Here is a 27,689-nt window from a genome sequence, read left to right as displayed (position 1 = left end):
TAGAACAGTAGAACGTAAAAATTCAGAGAATAATGAGAAATTCGGCTTAGTGTATGATTTCAAAATTTAATTTATTACATAAAAGAAAACAATTTTACAGAAAATTATAATGCCTAAACAATTTTTACATAAAATATTTCTCTGAAAATTGATATTATAAAGATTGTCTTAAAAAGAACGACGGATTTGAAAATGGTAGCATTTAAATATCCAGTGTTATTTTTCAGAAACCATGTACTAGGAAACATGTTTCCAAAATTATGTATAAAAATAAAAATTGGCCCAATTTAATTGGGTAATACGGCGTATACTTATGCAGTTATGTATACAGAGCAGCATTTAAGGGGGAATGACAATTGCCCTGGGGCAGCAAATTTCATGATGTTTCAATGTTTGATAGGAGACGTCAAATTTTTTAAGGTTGACATAAAATAAAAAATATATAATTATAATTATAATTTTCTTAAGGGTGACATATTTTTATTTTCCCCTGTGCAGGTACTTGTTCTCTTTTACTTTTTTTACTGTTTATGATTTATAAGTAAGTATAGTACCTAATGTTTATGTGAGTATGTGACTTAGATTTTTCAGGAGAAGGGGTGAATTTCGACCTTACAAACAGTCTCGGCAATTCTTCTATATATAATGGTGATCAAGACGTTGATAAAAAACATTTCAAAATTATTTCTTTCCAACTTAGATCCGGCGCCAACTATAATGGCAGTGAAAAAAACTGCCACAACCTAGTCACTAGCATGCGGTGCACTGCAACAGTGGTGTGTAGACATGATTTCTGAAAGATTATAGGAGATTAAAAAATCATAACTAAATGGGAGGGGAAATTTTGAAAATCCACCACCCGTTAGCCCAGTATTTAACGATATATTTATCCCAGTGGCGGATTTGAGGTGGGGGGTGACGTGGCGATTACCCCAACCTAGGGAATTTTTATACTTAAATTATAGCACCGTATGATAAAATGAACATGAAATTCATAAGTCTAAAGTCATAGTTATAACATTAAACTCATAAATAAATGATACAAAAAAAGGTATTTTTTTTAATATGAAAATCGGAAATATGTTTTCAGTTACGTCTTTGTTATTACTTATCAATCTATGATACCAATTCGCCCCCTCCTCAAATGATCTTCAGATCCGCTACTGCCTTATCCCGGTATTGTGAATTTTGACAGTTCCAAGGTTCCAACTTATACAAAAATTCATTAAAAATCGTACAACCACGCTATCGTCGCAATCGGCTTAAAATTTTCACAGTTGATTTCAAATATTGTAAATTGTAATCTATTAGCAATGATAGTTTTATATATTATAAGGATAAAAAAACCCTGTAATCATTTTATTATTTCAATTTTCAATACATATATTAGTTGTTTTTGAATTTTATAATGGAAAGATTTCCGAGTAAATTGTAAAACTAATTTAGTTAGCTCACGAAATGGCACAAGATAAATTATAAAAATTTTAGTTTTAATTAAGAATGGGATATATATAGTTTTTAATTTCAAAATTGTTCATTTTTTCGATCTTTAGTTTTGATGACACTTGTTTAATACCGTTTCAATACAAATATCCTTTTTTTTAAATTTTGGAATGGAATGATTTTCTAAGAGATTTCAAGACTAATCTAGATAGGTTACGTCATTGGTAAATTAAATGTTTGCAAAAGAAAAATTTCCAAACTTAACTAAGAAATAAATATAAAATAGTTTTCAACGTTACGTCATTATAGTTGTTAATAGCTAATGTAAATATCCGTTTACTAGGAGTGAGTAGTCAGTGCGGTAGTTACCTACCACAGGGGCAACAGAGGCATTTGCCTTGGGATGCAAAATTCTTTGTGGGCGCACTAATATGTGATGGAGGCGCTGGTGGTTGTCAATTATTTAGTGAGAAATTATAGTTAATGTGTTATCACTTTATCAGCATAAATTAGCTTATAAAGCACTGAAGTAGTTCTAATAGCTAAGTCGAACTAGTCGAAGAGTATAATATTTATATTAGGTAAGGCCAAAAATATATTTTGCTTAGGGGGGCTAACGAGGGTAGCTATACGCCTCTGATCGTAGTATTCATTTAAAAATGATTCAAAATGCTTATCTATTCCTGCACTATTCCCAGCCTCTCAAGACTGGATTTGACGAAGGTAGGAGATTATCAAGGGCAAACACTCACAGGCCGCATTTATTTTTAGACCCTCAGATAGTATGCATCTACCTTTTTAGATTTTTTTACCTATAGATTTCAAAAATTATTTAAAAATATTTTAAATATTACAATATATCAAACGTGTATTTATATCAATGATTATAATGTAGTTTTGCCATCAAAACTATCAAAACTGTATTACCAAATGGGAGATACCGAAAAAATGAACTCAAGACGGTAATGTAGCTAAATAGCCTATACAGGGTTCCGTGTTATTCTTACAAACTATCATAAGGTAATTGAAATTAACAGATTAGTTTTATTTTATTCATTAGAAAATGAAATATATAATAGATCTACAACTTAAATTCTCGCGAGTCACGAGGTACCAGCAAATAGGATCCTGCAAGGAAGAATACATTATAATTATATATATATATTTTTTTTTATTGATCTTATATAAAACATCGGCTTTTGTGGCCATTAGTTTACAATTTACAGTAATTTAAAATTAGTTAACAATTACAATATTATATCTACATTGTGGAATTAAGGGCTTAAATAAGGTTGTATAGCTGAATTTCTTTTATAAACTGTAGGATGTTGGAGATTGGAGATTGATTGGGGGTCAGGTCCTAACGCTTCTCCGATATGTTGAGATATGTCGTATTTTTCCCTCGTGTCTTCATATTTTTGGCATTCAGTAATAATGTGTTTTACTGTGAAGTCCACACCACACATTTCGCATATGGGAGGATCATTTTTTTCCATGAGGTGCCTGTGTGTGATGAATGTGTGGCCTATTCTTAGACGATTTAATATGGTTTCTTCTTTCCTATTTAGTCCGGGGTTTTGCCATATCTGTGTGTTGTTTTTTATTTGGTTTAACTTAGTATACTGGTAAGTCCATTGTGTGAGCTATTTTCGGTCAAGGACTTGTTTGATTTGTTTTTTTTTTTTGTCTTCATATGTGTATATATTGAGTAATGGGGTGTCTGGGGAGGAGGCAGCTTTTGACGCTTCTAGGTCTGCTTTTTCATTGCCTTGCATGCCGCAGTGTCCAGGAGTCCACATATAGCATATATCCATCCCCATACCGCTTGCTTCATATGTTTTTTCTGGGATCAGTACACTTTCCCGACATTCAATTGCCCGACAATATATTCAAAAATATATTATTATTATTATATTATATTAGGTATATATTCAAAAATTCATACATTTGTCCGACAGGCGGCAATATCAAGTTATATTATACATAAATGTGTGTCAAAAATTATTCAAAATTATATAACTAATCCTACAATTCCTACAGTCTAAAACCTACAGTCGTTAATATTATTCTACTGTCTATCTATCACCTATCTATTTGGGAAAGAATAATATCTTATCGCAAATAACAGTTCATACATGTCTACTCGCTGTCTGTCTATCACCTATCGGTTAATTGGGAAAACAAATCTTATCGTAAATAGCAGTTTAGTATATCGAAAACATTATTACTTTATGTAGTTTTACTTACGTACTTACAGTAAAAAAATGCAAAATGTAATGTCAAGCAAATGTATTGTTCGGAAAATGCATTGTCGGGCAAATGTATTGTCGGGTAAAAGTAGTGTCGGGCACTTAAGGTGTCTAAGGTATTTTGGTTTGGTATAACGTTGTTATCTATTTTTATCTGGAGTTTGCCTTGTTTTCTTTTTTTTGTGAATATGATGCTTTGTGATTTTTGACTGAAGATGTTGAAGCCCGTTTTATTTAACCATTTTGTTATGTTATTTGCGCTATTTTGTAGTAAATGTTGTACTGTGTTTAGGTTGCTGCTTCTACAAAGTATGTTAAGGTCGTCTGCGAATAGATCTGCTGTTATAGGAGTTTCTATTGTTTTAAAAATGTCATTTATTGATAGAAGGAAGATCGTAACAGCTAGTGATGACCCTTGGGGAATTCCGTTTTCTTGGGTGAAAATGTTCGAAAGGCAGTTTGAAACTTTGACCTGAAATTTTCTATCGGTAAGGAAGTTTTCTATGTAGTTATACATGTTCCCATTTATTAGTATTTTGCTGAGTATTTGAAGTATTCTATTTCTCCATGCGGAGTCCTATGCTTTGGTTATATCTAGGCTGATCATTCCCAGAATTTGTTTATTTTCTAGGGCTTTGTTAATTTCAGATTTTATTATGTAAAGTTTATCTATTGTGGATCTTGCACGTCGAAAACCACTTTGTTCAATTGATATAATTTTGTTTTTTTCCAAATACCAAACTAGTCTATTGTTTATTATTTTTTCCATTGCTTTTGTCGTGTTATTTAGAAGGATAATTGGTCGGTATCCTTCGACAGAGTGCTTGTCTTTTCCTGGTTTATGAATTGGTATAATGATGCTTTTTTTCCATTCATCAGGTATTCTTCCTGTTCTCCATATAGTGTTATATAAGTTTAATAGGTAGTTTTTGGCCGTGGATCCGAGGTTTTGTAGGAAGCAGTAGGGTATTTCATCAGGGCCGGGGCTCTTGCTTTTGCATTTACTAAGAGCTAGATTCATTTCATTTAGGGTTATTGTTGCGTTCAAACTAATTTGGTCCGAGTCTATGGGGGTGGAGTCAAGTTGTATGGTAGTATTTTCGGCAGGTATTATTATTTCATCTATGCATTTTTGTTTGTAGATTGAGTTGCTGAAGCTTTCATGGAAAAATGAGCCGATTTTTTTAGCGACTTCTTCTGGTAGTGATGTTGAGGTGTGTTCATCTGTTATGTGAATTTCTTGGTCTCGATTGAGTCCTTTGAGTGATCTGATTTTGGTCCACAGTTCTTTTGAGTTGGTTTTATTATTTATACAGCAGGTGAATTTTTTGCATGATTCTTTCTTGCTTATAATTATATTATTTAACTTGTTAGTCGATGGTCATTTATTTTATTTTTGTTATATTTTATTAAAGTTACAACTAAGAACTACTCATATCATAATAACTTATAAATGTTATATTTACAATTTTACGATATAGTCTCACAATTCACAGCGTTATACAATTTCGAATGTTTTAAGAACCAAAGAAGTTCGTTTGAGTTAATATGTAATATGTTACTCATATTGTATTAATTATGTTTAATTATATTAATCTATATGTAGGTAGTAATCAGTGCCGTACACAGGATTTGGGGGAGGGCCTTAAACATTCATACTTAACTCTATAGGAAAATAGGGAATAATTTTAAAACATATATATATAGGTTAGGTTATATACTAAATGTATTATGCATTCAATATATTAATGTAAATTGTCACAATTTTAAATTTAAGCTCGCCCGTCAACATTATTACTATGATATATTATATTGATATGAACCCACTACGCATTACTAAAAAAAATATCTCATCTGATATTTTGGGAGGGGAGGAGCTTAAGCCCAAAAACCCACCCCCCAGATACGGCACTGGTAATATAATATAGTATATAATATTATACTATATTCCATGGCTCCGTGCTGGCTTTCAGTAACTATTTAGAATAATGATCTTAGCCAGCAGGTCAAAGGATCTTACCATACTCTAACTTGCTCTCTTTACAAATTTCAAAAATTATTGTTTTAAAAAGGTTAGAATACGCAAGTACCAAAATAGAAAAAAAATTATGAAGAGCGTGGTAAATTGGCTATGCGTAATCAAAGCAACATTTCTTACTTCTTAAGTCCATAACTTCGAAACTTTAGTCCGACCAACAAATTCTGATTGCGCCATTTTTCTAAAATGGTTTATTTTCGCCGATGCCGATCCTACGACTACGGCGGTTATCGGCAACGACTCGCGATTTGTATTGATATATAAATTATTAAAAGATAATAGTATTAAGCATAGGAAATTTAATTATTATAATATGCGGGCGCCCATGACAATAACATAGGTAAATGAATATATAATATAATATTGAGTACAACGACCTAAAATGTCGTAATGTATAAAAAAATATATTATAATAATAAAGTTGAATAATTTGACGCTAAGGTCGCAATAACAAAATAATAATACTATTGGCATTTGGCCACTGACCACGAGTGGACAAAATATAATAATATATTACGTATAATATGAACTGAAGAGCAATAATGGACACGTTAACGAATGATGATCCCACGATGTAGAGCGACGATGATCTTATAGAAAAAAAACTTGACTCAACCCGATCAAAAGTTGACGACAATCACACCTCGTGTTCACACGAGGTTTTTTGCAACACGCAAAGACGGTGAACGAGTACGACGTTGTGCTCAGTTCGACCGCTGGAAAAAGACAAGACTCAAGAATACAAGCGGACGCCGGGCTGGCCATCGGCAGACGAATTGTCACCTGCCAGTGGAGGGGGTGCTTTGCTGGACACTTTATCTCCTTGATCTTATCTCCACCACACCTGTGTTATCCCGTACAATCGAGCAAACATAAATAGGTGGCCAAAAAAACCGTTCCGCGATCGAACATGGTTAACATAATAGTAAGTTCCAAAATAAAATCGAAAAATTTGCATTGGGCGGTAAAGTGCATTTGTTCCTAAAATAGAACCTATTAGAGAAAAATGTTAAGTAATTTAGAATTTTAAACTCTAAGCTATATTACCACGTATGAAACTAAATCCATTTAAAGATTTATTACGCATCGTACTTCGCATAATATGGATATCCCAGAGTTTTTAGTTTTTTCGATGTACCTACCTGTTACTTTGACGATATTGTTTGGTACCTTGTTCAAAAGCTTGAAAATTTAAAACAAAGTTCCTCTTGAGATATTTTCTGATTTTCATCAATTATAAAAAAAAAAAAAAACAAAAAGTATAACTGTATACAATATAATATATAGTTAAGATCTTCAAAAGCCACATAAATTAATTTTTGTCACACCAGTTTAGCTTTTGTTTTCGTAGAATAGTCTGATTATTTCATAAATCCCTGTACCTATTACCTCTGTCGCGAATGATGCGAGTTCACAGGTGTGACGAAAAAATAGTATATTATGTTCAATGTGTGCGGCAGCGTGTGCGGCAGCGGCTCATACAAATATTTCACTTCCCGCCCTTGTCACACAATATAATTCTATTTTGTCATTACCTTATAATAGCAACGAATTTTTAATTTTAGATGCCAGTTGAAGAGTACAAAAATTACCACTTTCCTTTTAGTGAACGGTAAATATTTTTGTTCCCATCAGCTGGGGGTAGTTTGAAAATCTCAGAATGTAGCAATAATCAGTGTATTTTATTATTTCGATTGACGATTCACGTATTTTTGATAATTACTTTGTACCTATCACCTGATTGTATTAGCACAGCATTATTGACAGCATAGTCCACGGTCAACAGCGATTCAAGTTAGGCTTTAATATGTATTTTTTTTGTATTATTAATGATAAGGCTTCAACAAAAGATTTTAACAATATGAACAAAAATAAAATTTACAGACATTTACAATTTATGGTATAAGTGTATATGTAATGGAAAAATTTGAAAATTACTTCGGTATTTTCTGCGCTGAGAGCAAGTCGAAAGGAAGTTGTATTTTTAAAAATTGTCCGAGTTTCGGTGTATTTTGGGCATCTAGTGATACTGTGGTCGATCGATATGTTCGCGTTGCATGTGTTGCATACTGGAGCCGGTTCCTTGGTGATGTAAGGAGTGGGTGAGGTAAGTGTGGCCTATTCTGGATCTGATTACAATGACCTCGTCTCTTCTTTTTAGGCTACAGGAAAAATTCCATTTTTCGTAGTAGGCTTGATGTTTCTTAATTTATTTGAGAGAGGAACGTTGTTCCATTTTATTTGCCATGTATTAAGAATTTTGAGGTTCATGGCGTCGAGCAACTCTAAGTTTAGTTTTAAGGCATTGTGAGGAAGTGTAGCTTTATTTGCGGATTTATCTACTCTTTCTTAGTCAGAAATGACGACATTGATAGATTGTTGAGAGTTGAGACAATATTTCCAAGAAGAGATTGTAGATGACAGTGCTGTCAGTGGAGTGTTTATAGTAATTATTGGCGAGTTGTGTTGATATGGGGAGAGCAGAGCCAAGGGGGAGACGAACATTGTATTTTGTTCAATGTTTGTGTTTGAAGGCCAAGATTTCCACTGATCATTTTGAAATGTTCAACAATTGTGTTCCTGTTGTTGGGCGGAGTTGGTCGTTGGTGGAGAGAGGATGTGAAGTACCTAATACATTTTATTAACTGCAGATATTACATTATAACTTATAAGCACATTTTACATACAGTTATATTATTATTTATTGTAGAATATTTTTTACTTATTACTCATAATTTCGTTATCGTTCATGTTCATAATGCAACGTGGAATTACGTTCTTGTGTAGTGTTACACAATGTGAAAATATGTATTTATTACGTAATAAAACATTATTAACAGAATCACTGAAAATCGTAATCAGTAAATTGTGGATAATTATTTAATTGTTAATACTTAATTTACAACTCGTACTGCTATCTCTGCTGTAGTCATAACAAGTACGATAATATTAATTATATTTTTCGATATTTGATTATCATTTATCGTCACTATTATGTAATATAATATGTATATTGTATAACTGTATAAGAATAATATTTAAATTTTAAATATAACCACTTGTCTCATTTCTTTAGAATATCTTAATCCTTTTAAAATTTTAATCTTGTTATAATTAAGTGGTTATTAATATTAAATACACGTACCAGATATTTCGGACTCGTTGCTTCACAAAATATATTTATTAGTGAATGGTATATTAATGTACAATCATCCCTTCATGGCAATTTGTGTTGTTTAAAAAATGTGTAGTTCTTACTTATGACATTATGGATAAATAACTATGGAATCACATGCATGTTCGGATCAATGCACATAAAACTTTTCCATACGCAATTTTATGGTTGTGAAAGTACCTATTAATAGTATTTTTTTATGATCTTATTACTAATTAATTTTTTTAACTAAAACGGCACAATAATATATGAATATATTGTGTTTGTCCAACATTAAGGATGACAGACACTAAAGTTATATGTAAAATTTATTAAACATAATTTTTAGACATTTATCAAACATTACAATACTTACAACATTTAAGCTACCACTGAATAAATCAAAATTAAATTATTAAATACAATTTATGTTTATAAAAATAACTATTTTATTTTAACAAAAATATTCTTATACTACTTTTTATATAAAATATAACATAATCTCAATTGGAGATAACAACATACATAATCCCCTGTCAGTAAGCTAATGATCATTATAGTTACATATTTCATAGATAATAAAACAAACTATTCAATAAAGATTACAAATACCATTAATTATCAATGTATAAAATTAACTATAAAATTTAATTGGCCATGATTTCAATAAACATAAATAACAAGAAATCAATAAGAATAACAAAGATTAAGAGTTATGACATTACGCAACATAAACAAAATTAACAGTCTTTACAAAATAAAAATTAGGTCTAAATGTAACACTTTTATAATATCATAATATTCAATGGAATTTATTTAGTTTTTATTGACTGTTGATAGTAAAACAAATAACTAAAATAATTAATCTATAAATTAATTAATTAAAAAGAAATAGATAAGGAATATCTTTTATATAAAAATAATAAAATAGAATTTAAATCACTTTTTATAACATAAAATCATAGTTATGTACATAAAACTTATGTTACAATATTGTCCACTTAATACATTTTAAAGAAGTAATTTTTTTGACACATACATCTTAATAAAAAAACTCAAAACAGCAGTTCAATCATAAAAAGTAAAATAAAACATTAAGTATATAGCTGAAAACATTAACAAAATGGAAATACATAAACCTAACGTATTGTATATTTAACAGATTTATTAAATTTTATAGTTTTGTAATTGCATGAAAGTCGTCACAATATAAAATTAGACAAATAATGATTTATTTCCGTTAGTATAACTAGAACTTATGTTACCGTTTTGCCAAAATGTAAAACTGTTTGTGTGTTGGTATGTCATTGGCAAAATTACACGTTTCTGATCTGTTTGCCTGGCATCATATTTTGCCTAAAAAGATCAATTCAAATAATTTTTTTTTTTTTACAAATAATTATCTTATAACACATACCTTATTATACGCAATCACACCAAACAAAGCCAATGCCATACCACAAACATTATTGAGAGTAACTGGATTTCCAATTACAAATAGAGATGCAGCCACCACAAATATTCTTTTTGATGAGCTAGCTACAGCATATGTTAAAGATGTAACCATTGACATAACACTAAATGCTAATATATTTTGTAACCAACTAAGTATACCATCAGTAAACAGCAAACCTAATACTTTATACGATTCATTATTCATCTGAAATTATATTTATGAAAACATTTATATATGGATGTAATTTTTTAATAATTAATAATATTAATATATTATTACTTTGAAATTTGAAACTGTCACTAGATGCCAGAAATCAAAATATAGCCACACTGGTAGGAACATGATTAATGCTAAACGACCTAGTATATGTAACAGTCGTAAATGATGAATACCAGTATCGCGAAGTACTTTTTTAGAAAAAATATTTTGCAATGTGTGTTGTAATGTAGCTGCCAAGGCACTCATCAATCCTATTACATCAAAAGATATCTCTGTGAAAGATGCGATTGCAACTCCAGCAATTATGGGCACCAATGATAAATAAACCTAAAACAAGATTTTTAAAGACTTGATCAAAGATCTCACAAAATATTGTTTTCAATAACTTACTTTTAAACATTGTTTTTCTCCTAGTATTATTCTAGATAATACAACACTAAACAGTGGCATAGTAGCTTTTACTGAAATAACAAAAACAAAAATTATTAAGATTGAAAATATGTTTTCATTGAGATTATTATATTACTTGTGTGTGTATAGGAAACTGGTACTTTCCATAGACTGACATGTGTGAAAACAGATCCAACAAACTTTCCCAGAGCAAGTGGTACTATAAGCTTAAAATAATAGGGCCAACTTATGTCAACAAATCGTCTCACACCCCATACATTGAAAAACGGGCCTGAATAAACAGCTATGGACAGGAGCTGCACCATGGTCACAGTCATTGGATATGGGAATTGATTTAAAAGTGTCTTGCCAACTACATTGCTGCCAGAACTCACTACGTACCATACACAGCACAACGAAGCCACAGTGATGACTTCCTTGGACGCCAAGACCATAATTACAACCTATCCTTTTAGCCTAAGAATTTCTCATAACACTCATATTTTCAAATGTTTGAAATTTGAAATTTAAAAATTCTCACATAAATAATTGTAAATCATTGAAAAGATAAATAAATTAGAAATACATAATCATAGCTAAAATTTTTGGAGCTTTACAACATATGGAATTTAGAACAAATTATCATAATTTTTATAATTAATTTTAATACTAAATTCCTACATTTCGCGTTCGTGTTCAAATTTCACTAATTGAGGAACTAGTGGAACTACTCAAGATAAGATAATAGGTGACTGGACATTGAATGATAAGCCATGATTGACCATGTGGCACGAGAACTTGGAAGAAAAAATCAAATGAGCGCAAACAACGGGTGAATCATCAACTAATATACCATACCTATTATAATATAATTAATTAACCATAGGTATTCCATAATAGCCGACTGGCCTAGTAAGTGGACTGGCTATAACTGACTAATTTTAACTTGAACTCATTACTCAAACAGATCAGTTAAACGTTAAACTATTAGCAAAAATATAATATAGTTTTAAATTTATTTTGCGGACTTTTAAAGTTTAAAGAAATACCATGATATAATTACCAGGCCTCAGAAAATTTAAGATACTCATTCATAATAAACACATAGTACTACGTGTTCAAACCCCTAAATACAAGACAATCTGGTTTACAGTCATCGTGTGTATTCAGAGTTCAGTTTCTAGTTTGTTTCATAAAAAATACCCGTTGTTGGGTGGACTAGGGTGGTGTTCATAAGAGAAGATTTCTTTCGTGCATTATTACCATTTATATCTCTTGGACAACGATTAGATACCTTGTTTATGCAATATATTATTATAAATTGTTCCCAATGTTTCTATTTTAGTAATCTTATACCAACTCCTGACTATTGGGTAAAGCCAACAACATATCAGTACATGGTTCAGCTTCTAAATAATTGGACATTCTAGCCTGGCCCACAACCCATAAAATTTGAATTTTACAATAATAAACTTTTGCAAACTATCAGGTACTACTGGTACTAGGTCCAAACGCATATTAAAATAAGCCTCCCATTCAACTTAATTATAATAAGATTGTTTTGAAACTTGATAATATATTATTGTTTTTAAAATGAATAACAAAAAGGTTTATTGTTTGGCTGAATAAAGTCAAAATGATCTTAAATTTTTTTTACCTATTATATGTCAGTAAAAATTATTCAATAAAATCACTACAACAATAATTATGCCACCATAAATAAAATTTAATGAATTAAAAAAATATTATTGAAATACAACGTATTGAATAAGTTAATGAAAAAAAAATAAAAAAAATGCCACATAATGATATTTAATTATTCATTACTTGTTAAAATCAGTTCTTTGTTTTTAAATGACTACTGTTTAAATAATATTTATAAAAAAAAATAAAAATAACTGTAACTAATTACATTCAAAACATACAACTACGGACTGTCCCCACAGTTTTTAAATTAAGGGTAAAATAAATATTATAGACACAATATAATCATTAGATGTTATATAATTCAAGTTCAATATAATATTTGAATACTAAAGGTTGGAAAGAAAACATGATAATAAGATATTTAATTTAAGGGTGACAGAAATAATTTTAATACTATGTCACAGTAATAGATTTAATGCCTAAATGATTAAATATTTACAGAAAAAAATAAACCCACATAACAATAGTTAGCTTCAGGTATAAAATAGTTGGTTAAATTATTAATATTCTTAGAAGCAATATACTTCTGATTAATAGAATAATATATTATATATATATATATATATATATAAATATAATAATTTAAATAATACAATAATAATATAAACGTATAAATTTTGAATCATAAAATTATAACTTACATAAAAATGTTTAAATTTGTTGTCTTACAACAAAACTATAAAATATGTTATAAATACCGAAAAAAGTAATAAGACCCATATTATCAATTAATGTAAATAGTATGACATATAAACTGAGGTTTGATCCAAAAATATAATTTTCTATAATAATATAATAATTTCTATATTTAGTTGCTGTATTATAACCAGGAGTGCATTGATTAAAATGGCATTAATTTATCTATATTGGGTAAAAGAAAATTAAAAAGGTGGATCAGCCTTAAACAAAAAATTAAATCTAGAAAAGATTCAATATTTTAGCACAAATTCAGTGCTAGATATGAAATTTATCCAATGATAATTTTACGTTGATGATTGACGATTAGATTTTGAATGGCTAATCAACCATTGCAAAGTAATATCAATGTTTTCTTGTTCTTTGCAAGATATTGAATAGCAACATATTTCTCGATCTTGAATTGCATTTAAATTCCTAACATAAAAAAATATAATTAAAATTTTTTAACAATATTTATAGAACAATAAAACTTTAAATAAATGATTCACTAACATCCTGTCAATCAGTTCAACTTCATCTAGAGCATTTGGCAAATCTCTCTTGTTACCCAAAACTAAGACAGGTATACCTGCTAATTGTGGTTTATCTATTAAATTGTGAAGTTCATTTCTTGAAGCTTCTAATTTATCAGTGTCGGCTGCATCCACCATATAACTGTAAATATTTGCATATTAAAAATAAAATGTATGATTATGTGATTTAATTTAATTTATACATACACAATTGCATTAACTCCTCGGCAATACCTCTCCCACATAGATCGGAAACGTGGTTGACCACCAATATCCCATATTTTTATAGTGACATTATTTTTTGTCACTTTTCGCATATTGAAGCCAACTGTTGGTATCATATCTTGATTAAATTGTCCCGACTAAAAATGTTATTTAATTGATTTAACACTGGATAAACTATTATTATTTTGAATTCATAATAAAAAAAAATTTTATTACCAACCATTATGTATCTAATGTCTTAATTATTTTATGTATCATACACAATTATACAAAATTAATACATAATACAGATTTTGAACTTCAATCTTTTATTTTGCATATTATTAGGTATATTATATAATTATTGTCATCTTCAACAACAATATTTTGAAAATTTAATAAAATGTTAATTTAAATACAATTTAAAAATTTAAAATTGTAATAACAACTATTATAATTATTATAATGACCCTTAGAACCTTTGTCATTAAATAGGTAATTTATATTCCTAATCGTTATTCGTAAAAATTCTAAACATTTCCATTATCATATTGATGAATAACAAAGAATTTTAATATGAAATAACATGCTTTATATTTTACAAGAGAATAAAACATTAACATACATATTTTAATGTTTCATCAAATACATTTTTAAAATCACCCTTGATCGTATTATACTAAATTTCATTATTTGGTGAAATAAATCAATACTATGCATAATTATATTTATGCAAAAAAAGAATTAAATAACTCAATAGAATCAATACGCATAAAGAGTGAAAACAAATATTGAACAATATTAATAGACCCCTCCCATATTATGATGAATTGCTCTACAACTTGCCTAGTATGTTCTAATATACCTAGTATATTGTATATATATATAAAAAAAAATATTACTCATATACATTCATAAAACTTGTTCTATCATTATTTATAAACCATTAACAAAGCAAATAAATAATATTTTTAAATTCAAAATATAATCAAACAGCTGTAGATACAACATATTACCCACATACAATGGGCAAGTAATAAAAATATAATTGACCAAAAAGTTATAGTTTGAGGAAATCTCATAAGTTACTTACTGCAATTACGTGAACAAACGTAGTTTTGCCAGAACATTGTAGCCCAACGAGAGTGAGTTCCATTTCTTCAGTCCAAAATTTACTCTTAATCCAATCAAGTATCCGATTTATTAGGGTCATCATTTTGAATTGATGTTTTTGAACTTTTTATTGGTTAATATTGATGATTACGTTTAAGGTAGAGCCCGAACTTTATAATAAAAATCAAGTTCTAACACTAACGTATAGTTTAGGAATCTGGTAAATACTAAATACTTTGTATATTTGTAATAATCACCAATAGGTACAAAGGCATTAAGTAATCAAATATTGTTATATTCAGGCATTCAGCCCCTTGCTTATCAATGTTCAACAAACAGCTGTCAGATAACACTATAACAGATAATTATGAACATTATCTTTGGAATTTTCTCACCAAGTCACAATACCAAAATTTTATTCTAGACTTCTAGAGCCCTATAGAGGTCTAGATTGCAATACCATAATACTATAATGCTGTAGTAGTGGTTTATTAATTGTTCTGTTTAAACTCCAAAGTCTCCAATATTCTGTACTTTTGTATTCTACGAGACGGTACGATTTTACTACTTAACGACTGTAGACTGTAGTAGACATTTCATGATACAACATGACCTATCACAGATTTTATGCTGTCCACCTAGACAGTACCTATCCTAATTCATGCCTCATGGTACATCTGCGATAAAATGATAATGGGATTGGTAAAATATGGTAATAACTATAAACCCATTATTAATAATCTATATTAATAACTATCTTTGTATAATAGTGTAATAGTTTAATACATTTAATATGCAGACAGTTATAGACTAAAAAAACGGACGGCAGTAATAACATTGAAAAATACGCCGATCACCTTTCACATAAACGAAAAAATCAAACAAATAAAATTATACCCAAAACAAATTTAAGACACTGGTTTGGAAGTATAGCCGTATAGGTAACAAAAACAAACACGTTTAATGTATTACCACTAATATATCTACAGATATAATAATCTAAAACACAGCTAAAACAATAATTTCATACCTATTAGATTCTACTGCACACGAATTCATTAAAATGTCCTTAAACATATTATCAGACTTTGTTCAATCATCCTCTCTCAAAAATAGTTGTTATTGTATTACAATTTATAACAGTTTTCAAACAATTATAATGTTTAATATCAACAATTAACTTAAAGAAATGGTTTTAACATATATATATTTATATTTAACACACCCCCTCCCACATACATTGGTAATTACTGTGTACCTATACCACTAAAATTATAGTTATGAAATATATATTAAATATTTTATTTATAGTTACAGTAAGACTGATAATATTTTACCTACCTAAATTTCAACTTTTAAAAAGCTTCATCGTTTAACAATATAATACATTAATACCTACGCGTAACCAAGTGATTAAACATAATTGTAATTATTATTACAGTTTAATCAGTATTCAGTAAGACAACACGTCAACATGGTTACCAAGTTTAATTTAATTTTTGCTTACAAATAAATAATAATATGTGATCTAAATAAATCGACTTAGTTTAAAGATTTGTTAAATAAATGATTTTTAAGAGGACGCTGCACCCGCATGTGTTGTCTCCGACAACAAGTTACAAGTGCATAATATAACAAATTTTACGCTCAGTAGATCACGTTTAGCTCTGTTACTTTGTACTCATAATTCGGTTTAAAATAAAAATATAATAAAATACCTACGAGAAGCCTTCCATAATAATGTTTCCTTTAATTTTTATAAGATGTCAACTCACTCTAAATTTTAAACTAACAGAGCTAAACGTGATCTGCTGACCGTAAAATTAACTATGTTTATGCACTTATAAGACAGAGACAACACATGCGGGTATAACGTCCTCTTAAGTACCTACTTAAATATCACTAAAAAAAATATCATGGTATGGCAAAAAAAAAAAATTATGAATTTCTATAGAATATTTTATAATTGTGTAATATTATAGGTAGGATTCTAAACAGAGTAACGATGTTGAATGTTCTACATCCAATATTTTAGAAAATTAAAATGCATCTTTTACTTTTTATTGGTATAATATTTTAAGTAAGTATTAATTTTTTTAATGATTAACATTTTTTTGTAGTTTGAAATTTCAAAGTATAACATTTTTCTGACATTTTCAATATGTTTAAAAATCGAGTTTAGAATGAGTAGTTTATAAAAGAACGTGCACGTACTTCTACATGTAGAATTTCGAACTAATATGATGAGCAAAGTTTGTACTGGATTAAGAATTATTTACATTTACAATATATATATATATATATTGGATATTTCTACAAAACATTTGTAACAGGCAATAAAAATGGATGCTGTTGCTTGTCATTTAAATAAACTAATAATTATGTAAAAAAAAATTCTAAAAACGATTTTATTTTTCGTTTGCTAATAAAAGAATCACCTTGTAATTTTTATACATGCACTATGTTCAAACTAAAAATTTGATTCTACAATAAAAGTTTTAATTATAATAATATTGTCTAGTTTAGTTCAAAAATCCCGAAATTGTTACTTTTTTTGAAATTTAAAATTGAATGTAAATTATCTGTATATATAAAACAGTAAGCTGATTGACTGCTATCAACGCACAGCTCAAACCATTGGACAGATCTGGCTGAAATTTGGCATACAGATAGCTATTATGATGTAAACGTGCGCTAAGAAAGGATTTTTTGAAATTTTGAATTTAAAGGGTAGAAATCGGTAAAAGAAATTTTTTACATGTAATTTGTATATCTATATTCATATAATCTATATTCATAAAAGTCTCAAGGCCAAACTCTTAAATTTGAGGAATAGATTTGCGAGAAAACTGTTTTTCACATGGGCAGTTCTAAGTAGCTTGCTCACGCGTAACGCGTGAGCTCACCCAATAGCTTGGTGATTTTGTCGCCTACTAATAGATCAGTGAAGAACATTGTCTACAAAGAAGTTTTGTAGATAACATATTGAAAAACTATTAGTAAAACATTTATTTTGAACCTTTAGTGCTAAAATTTATCGTGAACAAAGCTTCTGACGCCAAAACCTATAACTTATAGAATAGGTTATGATAATAATCATATGTATAAAATATTATTTCAAAAATCTAATTAATTTAAATTTCAATAGATTTAAAAAAATTTAATCTTGGCAGGTCACATACATTTATATACTTAAACCCGCGGCAACGACGGGTAATTCAGCTAGTAGTTTATATTATTTTTTTACAGCAAGTTTATATATAAACAATAAACATCTATACAATTATTTTAAAGTTATATAGTTTATATAAAAGTAGGAATTATTCAAGTTTTTCTATTGTAAATAAATGTATTGTATAATTATTATTTAAGAATCTAAGGAGTGTACTAACGTTGAAGACGAAACAAAAATAAATGAGATATCTGATTTCAAAAATTTGTAAAAACACCATTGTATATTTTTATTAAATTTTAACATGAATTAACATACCTGTTTATTTCAAGAAAATTATTAACAGAAATGGATACAATAATTGGATGTGTAAACAGCCAACCAGGCAGAGCCCAACTTAGGGGGGGGGGGGCTAAGGGGCTGCAGCCCCGGGCCTCTGTTGATATTTAATTATTAAAGTGGCATTTTGAAATAATTGGTTACGTAGTTTCGTTAGTCACGTAGGTATCGTAATGGAATTTATGATTATTCTCAAATCGATAAAATAAGCTATTAAGTTTTAAGATGAAGTTGGTCAAAAGCACTTTATATCGTTATGATTACAATTTATGTACCGATACTTCTTTATTTATATTCATATTTTTAATTTCATCGTTTATTTTTTATTAATTGTCATTAAATAATTAAGGTACGTTTTCCTTGCAGCGTCCGGACCTTGCGGCTATAGTCGACGCTATTAGACGTGGCGTTTGAATGCCGCGTCAAAACGGTTTTACAAACAGCGTCTAAACGTCGCGACCGTTCCAAATTTTTTACAAACATTCAATCGAAAATAACCAAAACCAAATTTTTTGTCCGTTTTTTTCTAAATTGTTATAAAACTTTTACAAATCGAAATCAAGAATTAAGAAAGCGTCACTAATCATTCGATCTTTATAGGACTATAGGTCGATCGCAATAAAAATGTAGTATACACGATACAATATATTGTATAAACTTCATGTTCTAGTATAAAAAAATGCAAATTAAAAAATACGAGTATATGCCGATCATCAGTTTTAAAATTAAGAATATAGCTCACTTATTTGAAAAGGTTGACAACCCTTAATCTAAAGCAACATATTACTTATAGCCTTATTATGGTATATAATAATTGATTTATAACCTTAAATTAATTGAATATAACAAATCTATATAGCATAAAGACTACATTTATCATTTAAGTTGATTATTTAAAATGTAGATAATAATTAATTTTGGGGCCCCATTAAAAAATTTGACCCGGGCCCCAAAATTCCTAAGTTGGGCTCTGCAACCAGGGTCTGATTTACCAATTTGTGGTCCTAGTACAATTTACATTTTTGGGCCATACATTTTCATCCCTATTTTCTTCAATCCTAAAATAAAAATGTACGCATAACATATTTTTAAAAATCAAATTATTCATAAAATCATAACCAAGTAAATCATAAGATAGAACTCTTGAAAATAGCTATGCCATACGATAAAAAGTATACCTATATATATATTAAAATATAATTTGATTATTATAAATTTATGACACCTATTATATTATAAGAAAAATAAATTACCAAAATCGAAAGAAAAAGTTTTGTCTGTTGGTTCCAAATTAATTAACTGACTGTACAATAATTATAATTAACGATAATAAGTTAATAAGTTAAAAACAATAATAACTTACTAGTTTCGAAAAATTAGCCAAGTCCTCGGCATCTCTCAGATATCCCACAAGCGCACAAATTCCATCGTCAGATTTTACCCCCATACTTAGGTAGGCTCTTTCACTTTTATAATTGGGTAATTAAAACTGGTATTGACTATTGTAATATCAAATTGGTACAGTTATTAGTAATTACAGTTATTTTTAAGTTGGAAAATGTTGTTTCGACGTCATCGCCTTATTATTAATTAATTATTATTTAATTAGGTATTTTTTCTTCAATTTTTAATGTCACCCAGTGTCCCAGTAACTGCCAGTTAATATAAATAGCATTATGGGAAATAAACTGTCGTTAAGTATTCTGCTTGAGATATAAGAACAACTCTGTGAACAAAAAAGAAAGGAGAGTAAAAACTGCAGAAGAGAAATATATTATTATGTGTTACTTACGAAAAAATATTGTAATCATTATCACCGAAGATACGAACTTGTGAGCCTACTCAAAATTCAAATCTAATATTTTTGGCGGTGCATCGTACATTATAAATTATAAATATAAAATTTTTAATTCGTGATAATAGTTATCTGGAAACTGATAGTCGGTATTCTGGTTATTTCTGAAGATTACTCGCAAGCACGGCTAGAGCGCTTAAAAAATAATCAATAATTGAATAATCATTATTATTGATTATAAAATAGTTAAATTATTTTAATTTATTTTCTAATTTCTGTTGACTAGTCTAATTTTGTTCATACCCGTATACTTGTGTACCTACAATATCACTTTTTTTTTGTATGAATAACATGTATCATATAATTTAAGTCTTACCTAAATAAAAATTATGGTTTCAAAAATTATATTTACTGTCTTATTATCTTCATTCTTATTCACTGTCAATGGTTTATACGAAGACCAAGCTGGAAAATTTGACTGGTAAGTATTGTCAGTGGTGTCCTCGACTCTTAAGCAAGTCTAATCATCCAAACAAAACTAACACACTGGTATGTTTGTACCATATCGTTAATATGGTTCATTGTCCCAATGCATTTTTTTTACACTAGTTCATCAACAAAATCAGCGCTATTAGATTTTTCTACAACATCTGAATTCTTATCAAATGTCAAATTTATTTCCGTCCTTGCCGAAATTATTTATCACTACCGAGTACCGGTTCAACATGCCACACATCAACCATACACTTTATTATTCATAAACCGATTAATAAATTATTTTAATTTTCTGATCATTGACTATATTTCAAGTATTTAAAAAGAATACCCATTCACCAACCTATACATTTTATTAAATTATTTAGTTGTTTTCTACTTTTAAATGCTTTATACTCTATTTAGATAAAATTGTATTTACTATTATGATTTTCAGGAAACAAAATTATGTTGGTGAAGTTAAATTCTCATCAATCGATGTTGACGTTACAACAAAAAGGTTATATGTGGCAACTGAGAAAAATGTTGTTGCTTCTTTAGCAATTGATACTGGTAACATTATTTATTTGTATGGTTGAAAATAATCTTTAATATGGTTAATTATATTTAGGTGATATTATTTGGAGACAAATTTTGGAAAAAGGACCCGAAGGTAGTATTGAACTAATACACCCAACCAAATCTAAAATTATTACAGTTAGTGGAGTTGATGTAATCAAAGTTAGAGGGTGGGATGTCAAAGATGGATATTTACATTTTGAATGGAGTACAGAGACTAGTAATGTCCTGTATTTGTTTGTTTTTAACGGACTTCTTCATAATGTGTATTCTTCAAAAAATATAATAGCTGTTGACACATACCATTTAGAAACCGGTGTCAAAGGAAAAGCTACTTTTACTTTCCCAGCAAATTGGTTTAATGGTTCTGATCGGTAATATAAAAATGTATATGTCACAATTTTATACTTCTGAATATATTTCAAATATTTTTAGCTGTGCGTTATCCTCTGGAAGTCTAGCCTGCCTTGATGTAGCTGGACAAGTAAATATTTGGTCATTAATAAAATCTAATATTGATCGTTTAAGTTTTGATCTGATCGGAGATAAAATTGAGGCTATTCCTGGAAGTCCAATACCTGCTTTTATTGTTACAAATACGAATGTAGAAAAATTAGTTTATGTCAAAGAAGATAAAATTCATGTACGATCTTTAACAACAAGATCATCATCATTTATATATACATATATGGCTGACAGGCATATTTTATTACAAATTTCTTCACCTATGCAAGTATGTATTACATAATTTATACAATTTATAATATTCTTAGGTATATGATTTTCATAAAACCAACAATAACCATATTAATTTATACTTTAACCTAAATAATATGACTGGAAAATGTTCTACCTTTATGTATCAGTGTCTATCTAGTGATAAATTTAAGTTATCTCACTTATTTAAACATTAGGATTATATTTCATAACCTCTTATAATATTAGTTTTAATAGCTTTCCACTGTATCATGTAAGTGTCCTTTTATTTAAGATGTTTAGTTGTTATTTATTTATTATTATATATTTGGCAGAAATCTTAAGATAAATTAAGTAGCTTAATTCTTTTTGTATTTCTACATCACTATGTATTTAGTCAAATATACTAAAACAATCATTTTAATTATTTTATCTACAATATTACACTACTATTATTTAATTTATATAAGCTTATCTTCTTGAAAATCTTAAAATTAAAGTTGTATAAGATATATATTTTTTTTTTATCAACATTATCTTCTTATGTTATTTTTAGGGTATTAAATTGAAATATGAGATTTTACACTTTGTAATAACACTAATAACTATTGTTAATAATATTTTTTAGGACACCATCGTTACAGAAGGATCCATATTAGAAGATGCTACTGTTATTGAAAGTTTGTCATCAAAGGAATCTAAAAGTTCTTTAAAAATTTCTAATCCAAGAATATCTTCTGCATTTTGTGGACGTAGTAAAGCAAATACTGTTAACTGTGTTACATTAGTTTCAACACAAGATCAATCATTAATGCTTCTTAAAATGCCAGGTGATTTAATATATACTAATTAATTGTTTTATAATTTTTATACTATACCTATGTCCTATAACATAATAGCTCATATATTATAATTTTATAACTATTTAATTTGGTTGGTTTTTCATCTTACTGTTGCTTTTAATGTATTCAGGGATCAAGAACATTAACCACAATAGTTTATTTTTAGTTGAAATTTTCTACCATCTTCTCACAATTATATGAGATCAGCTACTCTTTCTATTCCTTCTCAAAGCTCTGTCTCATACTTCTCATTTGCTCACATCAATGGTTTTGAACTAATTTTACTTATTTTTCTAATCTGTAAGAAATTTTAGTTAAAAATAATGAAATGGTAGTTTTTTTAAATTATTTGTATTTTTTTGTTTAAAATTGAGGAAATCTGTCTTTCCATGGAAAACTTTCAAAAATCTTAAAAATGTAAAGTTAGTTATATTTTAACTACAAATAAATAATTATCTTGGGTGTCCATAACTTACTGATTATCTACTAATACAGTTAAGGGGATTGTTTTCTTAATTTATATTAAAATACATTTTAAGATGGATTATCAATATATTTTTTTTCATCTAACATAATATATGTTAAATAATTAGATCTCCTGTATTTTAATTTTTTAACAAAATATTTCGGTATTATAACATAAACATTTTAAATATTTAAATACTCATAACTTTCTTAAAAATCAAAATGTTAAAATTACCTAAAAATTCAGATTATTCTTTATAACCAATATGTTATAATAGTAAGTGATATCTTAATATTTTAATGCTATCACAATGAATATAATATAGAGAGGTTTTTACTGTATCTTTCATGTGTAAGAGACAATTTATTCCATCAGTGTAATATTAAATTTCTGTACTTTTAATTTGGCTGTTAACTTTATTATATTATAAAATAATTTAAACAAATATAATAATATAGAATGTTCTTATAAATTAGGTTCAATAAAATGGCACAGAGAAGAATCTTTATCAAATATAATAAATGTAGAGCTAGTAGACTTACCAGTTTCTGATATTGAAGCAGCAATTGAAAAAGAATTTGGAAACAAAGAATGTAAGTATTTTTAATTTAGCCTATATAATATGAAGTAATAATGAAAACTAATATACAAGTTATGTTTAAACATATTTATAAATGTTTGTGCTCAAGCATTTTTGGATCACAGTGTATCAAGTAAGTGATGATGAGTGATAAAGGTTTATTTGTAGTGTTGTAAAAGTTTGAATTTTTGTGTTCAAATATAATTGTTTATTTTATTTTTTTTGTGTCTGTCATCAAGTTTTTTTTTATTATTATTGATCTTTAAATTTTCATAAATAAAATGTCCACTTCGACAACACGGGCCACTAGCGTTACATTTGTAGTAAAATTGTCATTAGGTTTTGGTACAGTAAAATTGCTTTGATTTTTGACTTCAGTACCTCGTTCGATCAGAAAATGAATCTAGTTGGTACTTTGGGGGGAGGAAAGGGGTCAAAAGTAAAAAAATTCTCAATTTTTTTTACAAAATAATTGGAATAAACACGCTAAAAATTAAGGGGAAAATGGGACATTTTACGCACAATCAGTTTTAAACAAAATCGATTTTGGTTTTTGATTTAACTTTAAAACAATTGACCATAGGTACATAAAATTTTCACCGAATGTTTGTAAAAGTATATTCTATCTACCATGCAGTTTTCAAAAAATGTCGACTTAAGTTAAATTATTTATAGGCATATGCAATTTTAGATCGTTATTAGTTTTTTTTTAATTAATATTGATCAAAATATATTTGTTGGGTAGAAAAGCTTGAAAATTTAATACAAGGCTTCTAACATATTGTTACAATAGGAGTTGAAAAATAAAATAAATTCGGTCACAATTTTTTTTTTCATTTATCCTTTATAAATACATAATTTTTTCGGCAAAAAGAATTTATTTATTATTTTATGTAGCTGGAGCTTTTAGTATGTTTGTTCGACGTTTGTTCAGTCAGTTACAACAATTACGTACTCTATTTGCAACTATTCTTGGAATAATTGAATCACCTTCTGAAACAATTGGATCCAAAAGTAATCTAGTTCGAGATCAGTTTGGTTTGCATAAAATTATTGTGGCTGTCACTAGTGCAGGAAAGGTAATGAAGTTATGAAACACTTATGTATAATAATAATTATAAAAATGATTATTTTTTCTTATGTATTAGATATTTGGTATTGACAATTTAAATGGAGAAATTCTATGGTCTATTCTGTTGTGTGGTGTTGGAACATTTTATAAAAACAAGGTTAATGGATTGCCATCAGCTCCTATGCATTTACAAAGGAATTCAAAGCACTTATCATATTCACCAATGTGTACATTGTTATTAAAAAGCGAAGTAATTTGTTAGTGTATTTTTACTTTACATTAAATAATATTCAATTTTGTTATTAAATTAGGATTCAGAAAACACAGTTATGTTTACATTTAACCCAATTAATGGTGAATCCAAAAGTACGTAATTTATTATAATGCCCCATTTTCAGTCTCCCTTAAAATTATATTTTTATTTACTATTTTTACTGGTTTTCGATTTATTTAGATGGTGTTACACAACTTCCATACAGAGTTATACAAGCTGTTCCTCTTCCAGTTTTAAATATTGAATCTGTCCGTAGTCTTATATTGTTTGACAGTTTCAATTCTCCTCATATTTATCCTGCTAATACACCATTATCCTCAAAACCGCCTCCTATGTATATATACATTGCTAATTCTACAAATGGATTATTACAAGGATTCACAGTTGATATACCTATCTCAGGAAAGGTTAGAAATTTTAGTTATAATATTATGCACATTAAGATTATTGGTGTACATTAATATTATTCTTAGGTGATTTCTGCTAAAGAAGTTTGGAAAACACAATTCCATAAACCTACTCAAATAATAGCGATTGGCTCACGAGATGCGATGGAACATGTACATTCTCAGGGTAGAGTTCTGAGTGACAGAAGTGTTTTATACAAATATATCAATCCCAACATGGTGGCTATTTTGACTTTGGCTCCAGATACAACACATAAGAGTATGTTAAGTAAATTTGTGAAAATTTTTGTCTTTAACTAAATTGTTTTTAGGTGTTTTGACATTGCATTTATTGGATGCAGTCAGTGGTATAATTATTTACTCAGTTGTTCATAAACGAGCTTCTCATCCTATACATCTAGTTCATTCTGAAAATTGGCTATTATGTTCCTATTACAATGATAAGACTAGACGAACTGAAATAGCATCTTATGAGCTGTATGATGGAAATCAACTTTCAAACTCTTCAGGTATAAAAGATCATAAAATGTCTTTAAATTTTATAATTATCTTATTCAATGTGTGTATATTTTAGATTTTTCTTCCGTTGGAGGTAGTTTAATCCCCCCAATTGTAGAAAAACAAGCTTACATACTTCCTGGATTTTTACAAGCTATGAAACCAACCATCACTGAGAAAGGAATTACAAGCAAACATATTTTAAGTGAGTTATGATGTTATAACTTTTGCCATTTATTGTAGTTTTTAAAATTTATAATACCTATAGTTTATGTTAAATTAATGACCATGATGATATTTTTAGTGGCTACTACATCTGGTCATTTATTAGAAGTGCCTTGGGCATTTTTAGACCCTCGTAGACCATTAGGTGAACCTAAAGAAGAAGGAGCAATACCGTATATTCCTGAACTTCCAATGCCATCTGAATCTATGATCAATTACAATCAAAGTCTTATGCGAGTTGATGGTATATACACTACACCCAGCAGTCTAGAATCTACATGCTTAGTTTTTGTATATGGATTAGGTAATTTTACTGTCTTAAGATAATTTATGCGAATTCATTTACATATTTTATTTTTCAGATCTATTTTATACAAGAGTGGCACCTTCTAAGACATTTGATGTACTGAAAGAAGATTTTGATTATTTAGTAATAATTATTGTTACCACAATTCTTTTAATTAGTGCTTATGTAACAAAAAATCTTGCCTCGCAAAAAGCATTGAAACAAGCATGGAAATAAATCAACATAAAATATAACCACTTAATGGTTAGATGAAACATAAATCTTGATAATATCAAAAAGATTAATTATTATTTTAAGGGTTTTGTTTTTATATTTGTTTTTTTCTGTAAGAACTTAATTTATTTTATGATTGTATTATATTAATTTGTATAATATTAATGTTCAATAATAATAAATTAAATTGTGGATTTCAAATTAATTATTGGCGTGTTTGATTTTAGAGATTTTTTTATACTCTTCTTTAAAAACTATTATTTTTCTATGTTTATGATGTAACCAAAAGCCATTTTATATATGTATTTAAAACAATATTTTAACTATATGAAAATTTAGAAAACTAGAGTAAATAAGTAATTTTTAATACAGAAAAGGGGGGAAAGTAGGTAACTACTAACTACTATGCTGAACAGTAGATGTCGAGAGTACCTTGTTATTAACCTTACTATTTATGTTAAATTAATTTTAATGATAAATCATTGTGTATAAAAATACAATTCTAAGCCAAGACAGTCTATTTCATATTATATTCAGACGATTTATACTGCTGTAGTTTATCATAC

General features: G+C 28.3%; 3 protein-coding genes and 1 long non-coding RNA gene across 5 annotated transcripts; 1 reads left to right on the top strand and 3 right to left on the bottom strand.

Moving 5' to 3' along the window:
* Positions 1-9,279: 9,279 nt before the first annotated feature.
* Positions 9,280-11,674, bottom strand: LOC107171330 (solute carrier family 35 member E1 homolog). Its single transcript, XM_015521570.2, has 5 exons — positions 11,086-11,674; positions 10,950-11,020; positions 10,620-10,886; positions 10,302-10,544; positions 9,280-10,240 (listed from the first exon to the last, which is right to left on the bottom strand). The coding sequence occupies exons 1-5, from the start codon at positions 11,402-11,404 to the stop codon at positions 10,100-10,102; spliced, it is 1,041 nt and encodes a 346-aa protein (XP_015377056.2). The 5' UTR covers positions 11,405-11,674; the 3' UTR covers positions 9,280-10,099.
* Positions 11,675-12,654: 980 nt separating this feature from the next.
* Arl8 (ADP-ribosylation factor-like protein 8) lies at positions 12,655-15,466 on the bottom strand. Its single transcript, XM_015514125.2, has 4 exons — positions 15,165-15,466; positions 14,075-14,229; positions 13,848-14,009; positions 12,655-13,769 (listed from the first exon to the last, which is right to left on the bottom strand). Exons 1-4 carry the CDS (start codon positions 15,285-15,287, stop codon positions 13,640-13,642), a joined length of 570 nt encoding a protein of 189 aa, XP_015369611.1. The 5' UTR covers positions 15,288-15,466; the 3' UTR covers positions 12,655-13,639.
* Positions 15,467-19,547: 4,081 nt separating this feature from the next.
* On the bottom strand, positions 19,548-20,644 carry LOC149055291 (uncharacterized). Its single transcript, XR_016191892.1, has 3 exons — positions 20,488-20,644; positions 20,059-20,421; positions 19,548-19,753 (listed from the first exon to the last, which is right to left on the bottom strand). It is a non-coding gene; the product is annotated as an uncharacterized LOC149055291 (long non-coding RNA).
* Positions 20,645-20,725: 81 nt separating this feature from the next.
* Positions 20,726-27,328, top strand: EMC1 (ER membrane protein complex subunit 1). 2 transcript variants are annotated; one of them, XM_015514153.2, is made up of 16 exons: positions 20,726-20,971; positions 21,422-21,537; positions 21,596-21,917; positions 21,979-22,276; positions 22,868-23,069; positions 24,024-24,140; positions 24,237-24,260; positions 25,025-25,206; positions 25,276-25,449; positions 25,511-25,565; positions 25,654-25,880; positions 25,947-26,139; positions 26,192-26,389; positions 26,455-26,583; positions 26,683-26,907; positions 26,966-27,328. In XM_015514153.2, the coding sequence occupies exons 1-16, from the start codon at positions 20,880-20,882 to the stop codon at positions 27,124-27,126; spliced, it is 2,715 nt and encodes a 904-aa protein (XP_015369639.2). In that variant the 5' UTR covers positions 20,726-20,879; the 3' UTR covers positions 27,127-27,328. The 2 variants fall into 2 exon arrangements, with proteins under 2 accessions (XP_015369639.2, XP_015369641.2); XM_015514155.2 differs by lacking the exon at positions 24,237-24,260.
* Positions 27,329-27,689: the final 361 nt, after the last annotated feature.

This window comes from Diuraphis noxia, unplaced genomic scaffold, assembly GCF_037042655.1.
Source record: "Diuraphis noxia isolate RWA-SAM2 unplaced genomic scaffold, SU_Dnox_SAM2 contig0005, whole genome shotgun sequence".
Lineage (NCBI taxonomy): Eukaryota > Metazoa > Arthropoda > Insecta > Hemiptera > Aphididae > Diuraphis > Diuraphis noxia.
Note: the sequence above shows the minus strand (reverse complement) of the source record. Positions and strands in the feature narration are given on the sequence as shown.

Excerpts from the sequence above, each read along its gene's own strand:
- LOC107171330 (XM_015521570.2), bottom strand. The coding sequence starts at position 11,404 with ATGGTCTTGGCGTCCAAGGAAGTCATCACTGTGGCTTCGTTGTGCTGT. Across the intron at positions 11,021-11,085 it reads AGTTTCCTATACACACACAA|TAAAAGCTACTATGCCACTG; the intron begins GTAATATAATAA and ends TTGTTATTTCAG. Across the intron at positions 10,241-10,301 it reads GTGTGATTGCGTATAATAAG|GCAAAATATGATGCCAGGCA; the intron begins GTATGTGTTATA and ends TGATCTTTTTAG.
- Arl8 (XM_015514125.2), bottom strand. The coding sequence starts at position 15,287 with ATGATGACCCTAATAAATCGGATACTTGATTGGATTAAGAGTAAATTT. Across the intron at positions 14,230-15,164 it reads CGTTTGTTCACGTAATTGCA|TCGGGACAATTTAATCAAGA; the intron begins GTAAGTAACTTA and ends TAACATTTTTAG. Across the intron at positions 14,010-14,074 it reads CGAGGAGTTAATGCAATTGT|TTATATGGTGGATGCAGCCG; the intron begins GTATGTATAAAT and ends AAATATTTACAG.
- EMC1 (XM_015514153.2), top strand. The coding sequence starts at position 20,880 with ATGGTTTCAAAAATTATATTTACTGTCTTATTATCTTCATTCTTATTC. Across the intron at positions 23,070-24,023 it reads AATGCTTCTTAAAATGCCAG|GTTCAATAAAATGGCACAGA; the intron begins GTGATTTAATAT and ends CTTATAAATTAG. Across the intron at positions 25,450-25,510 it reads CATTGTTATTAAAAAGCGAA|GATTCAGAAAACACAGTTAT; the intron begins GTAATTTGTTAG and ends TTATTAAATTAG.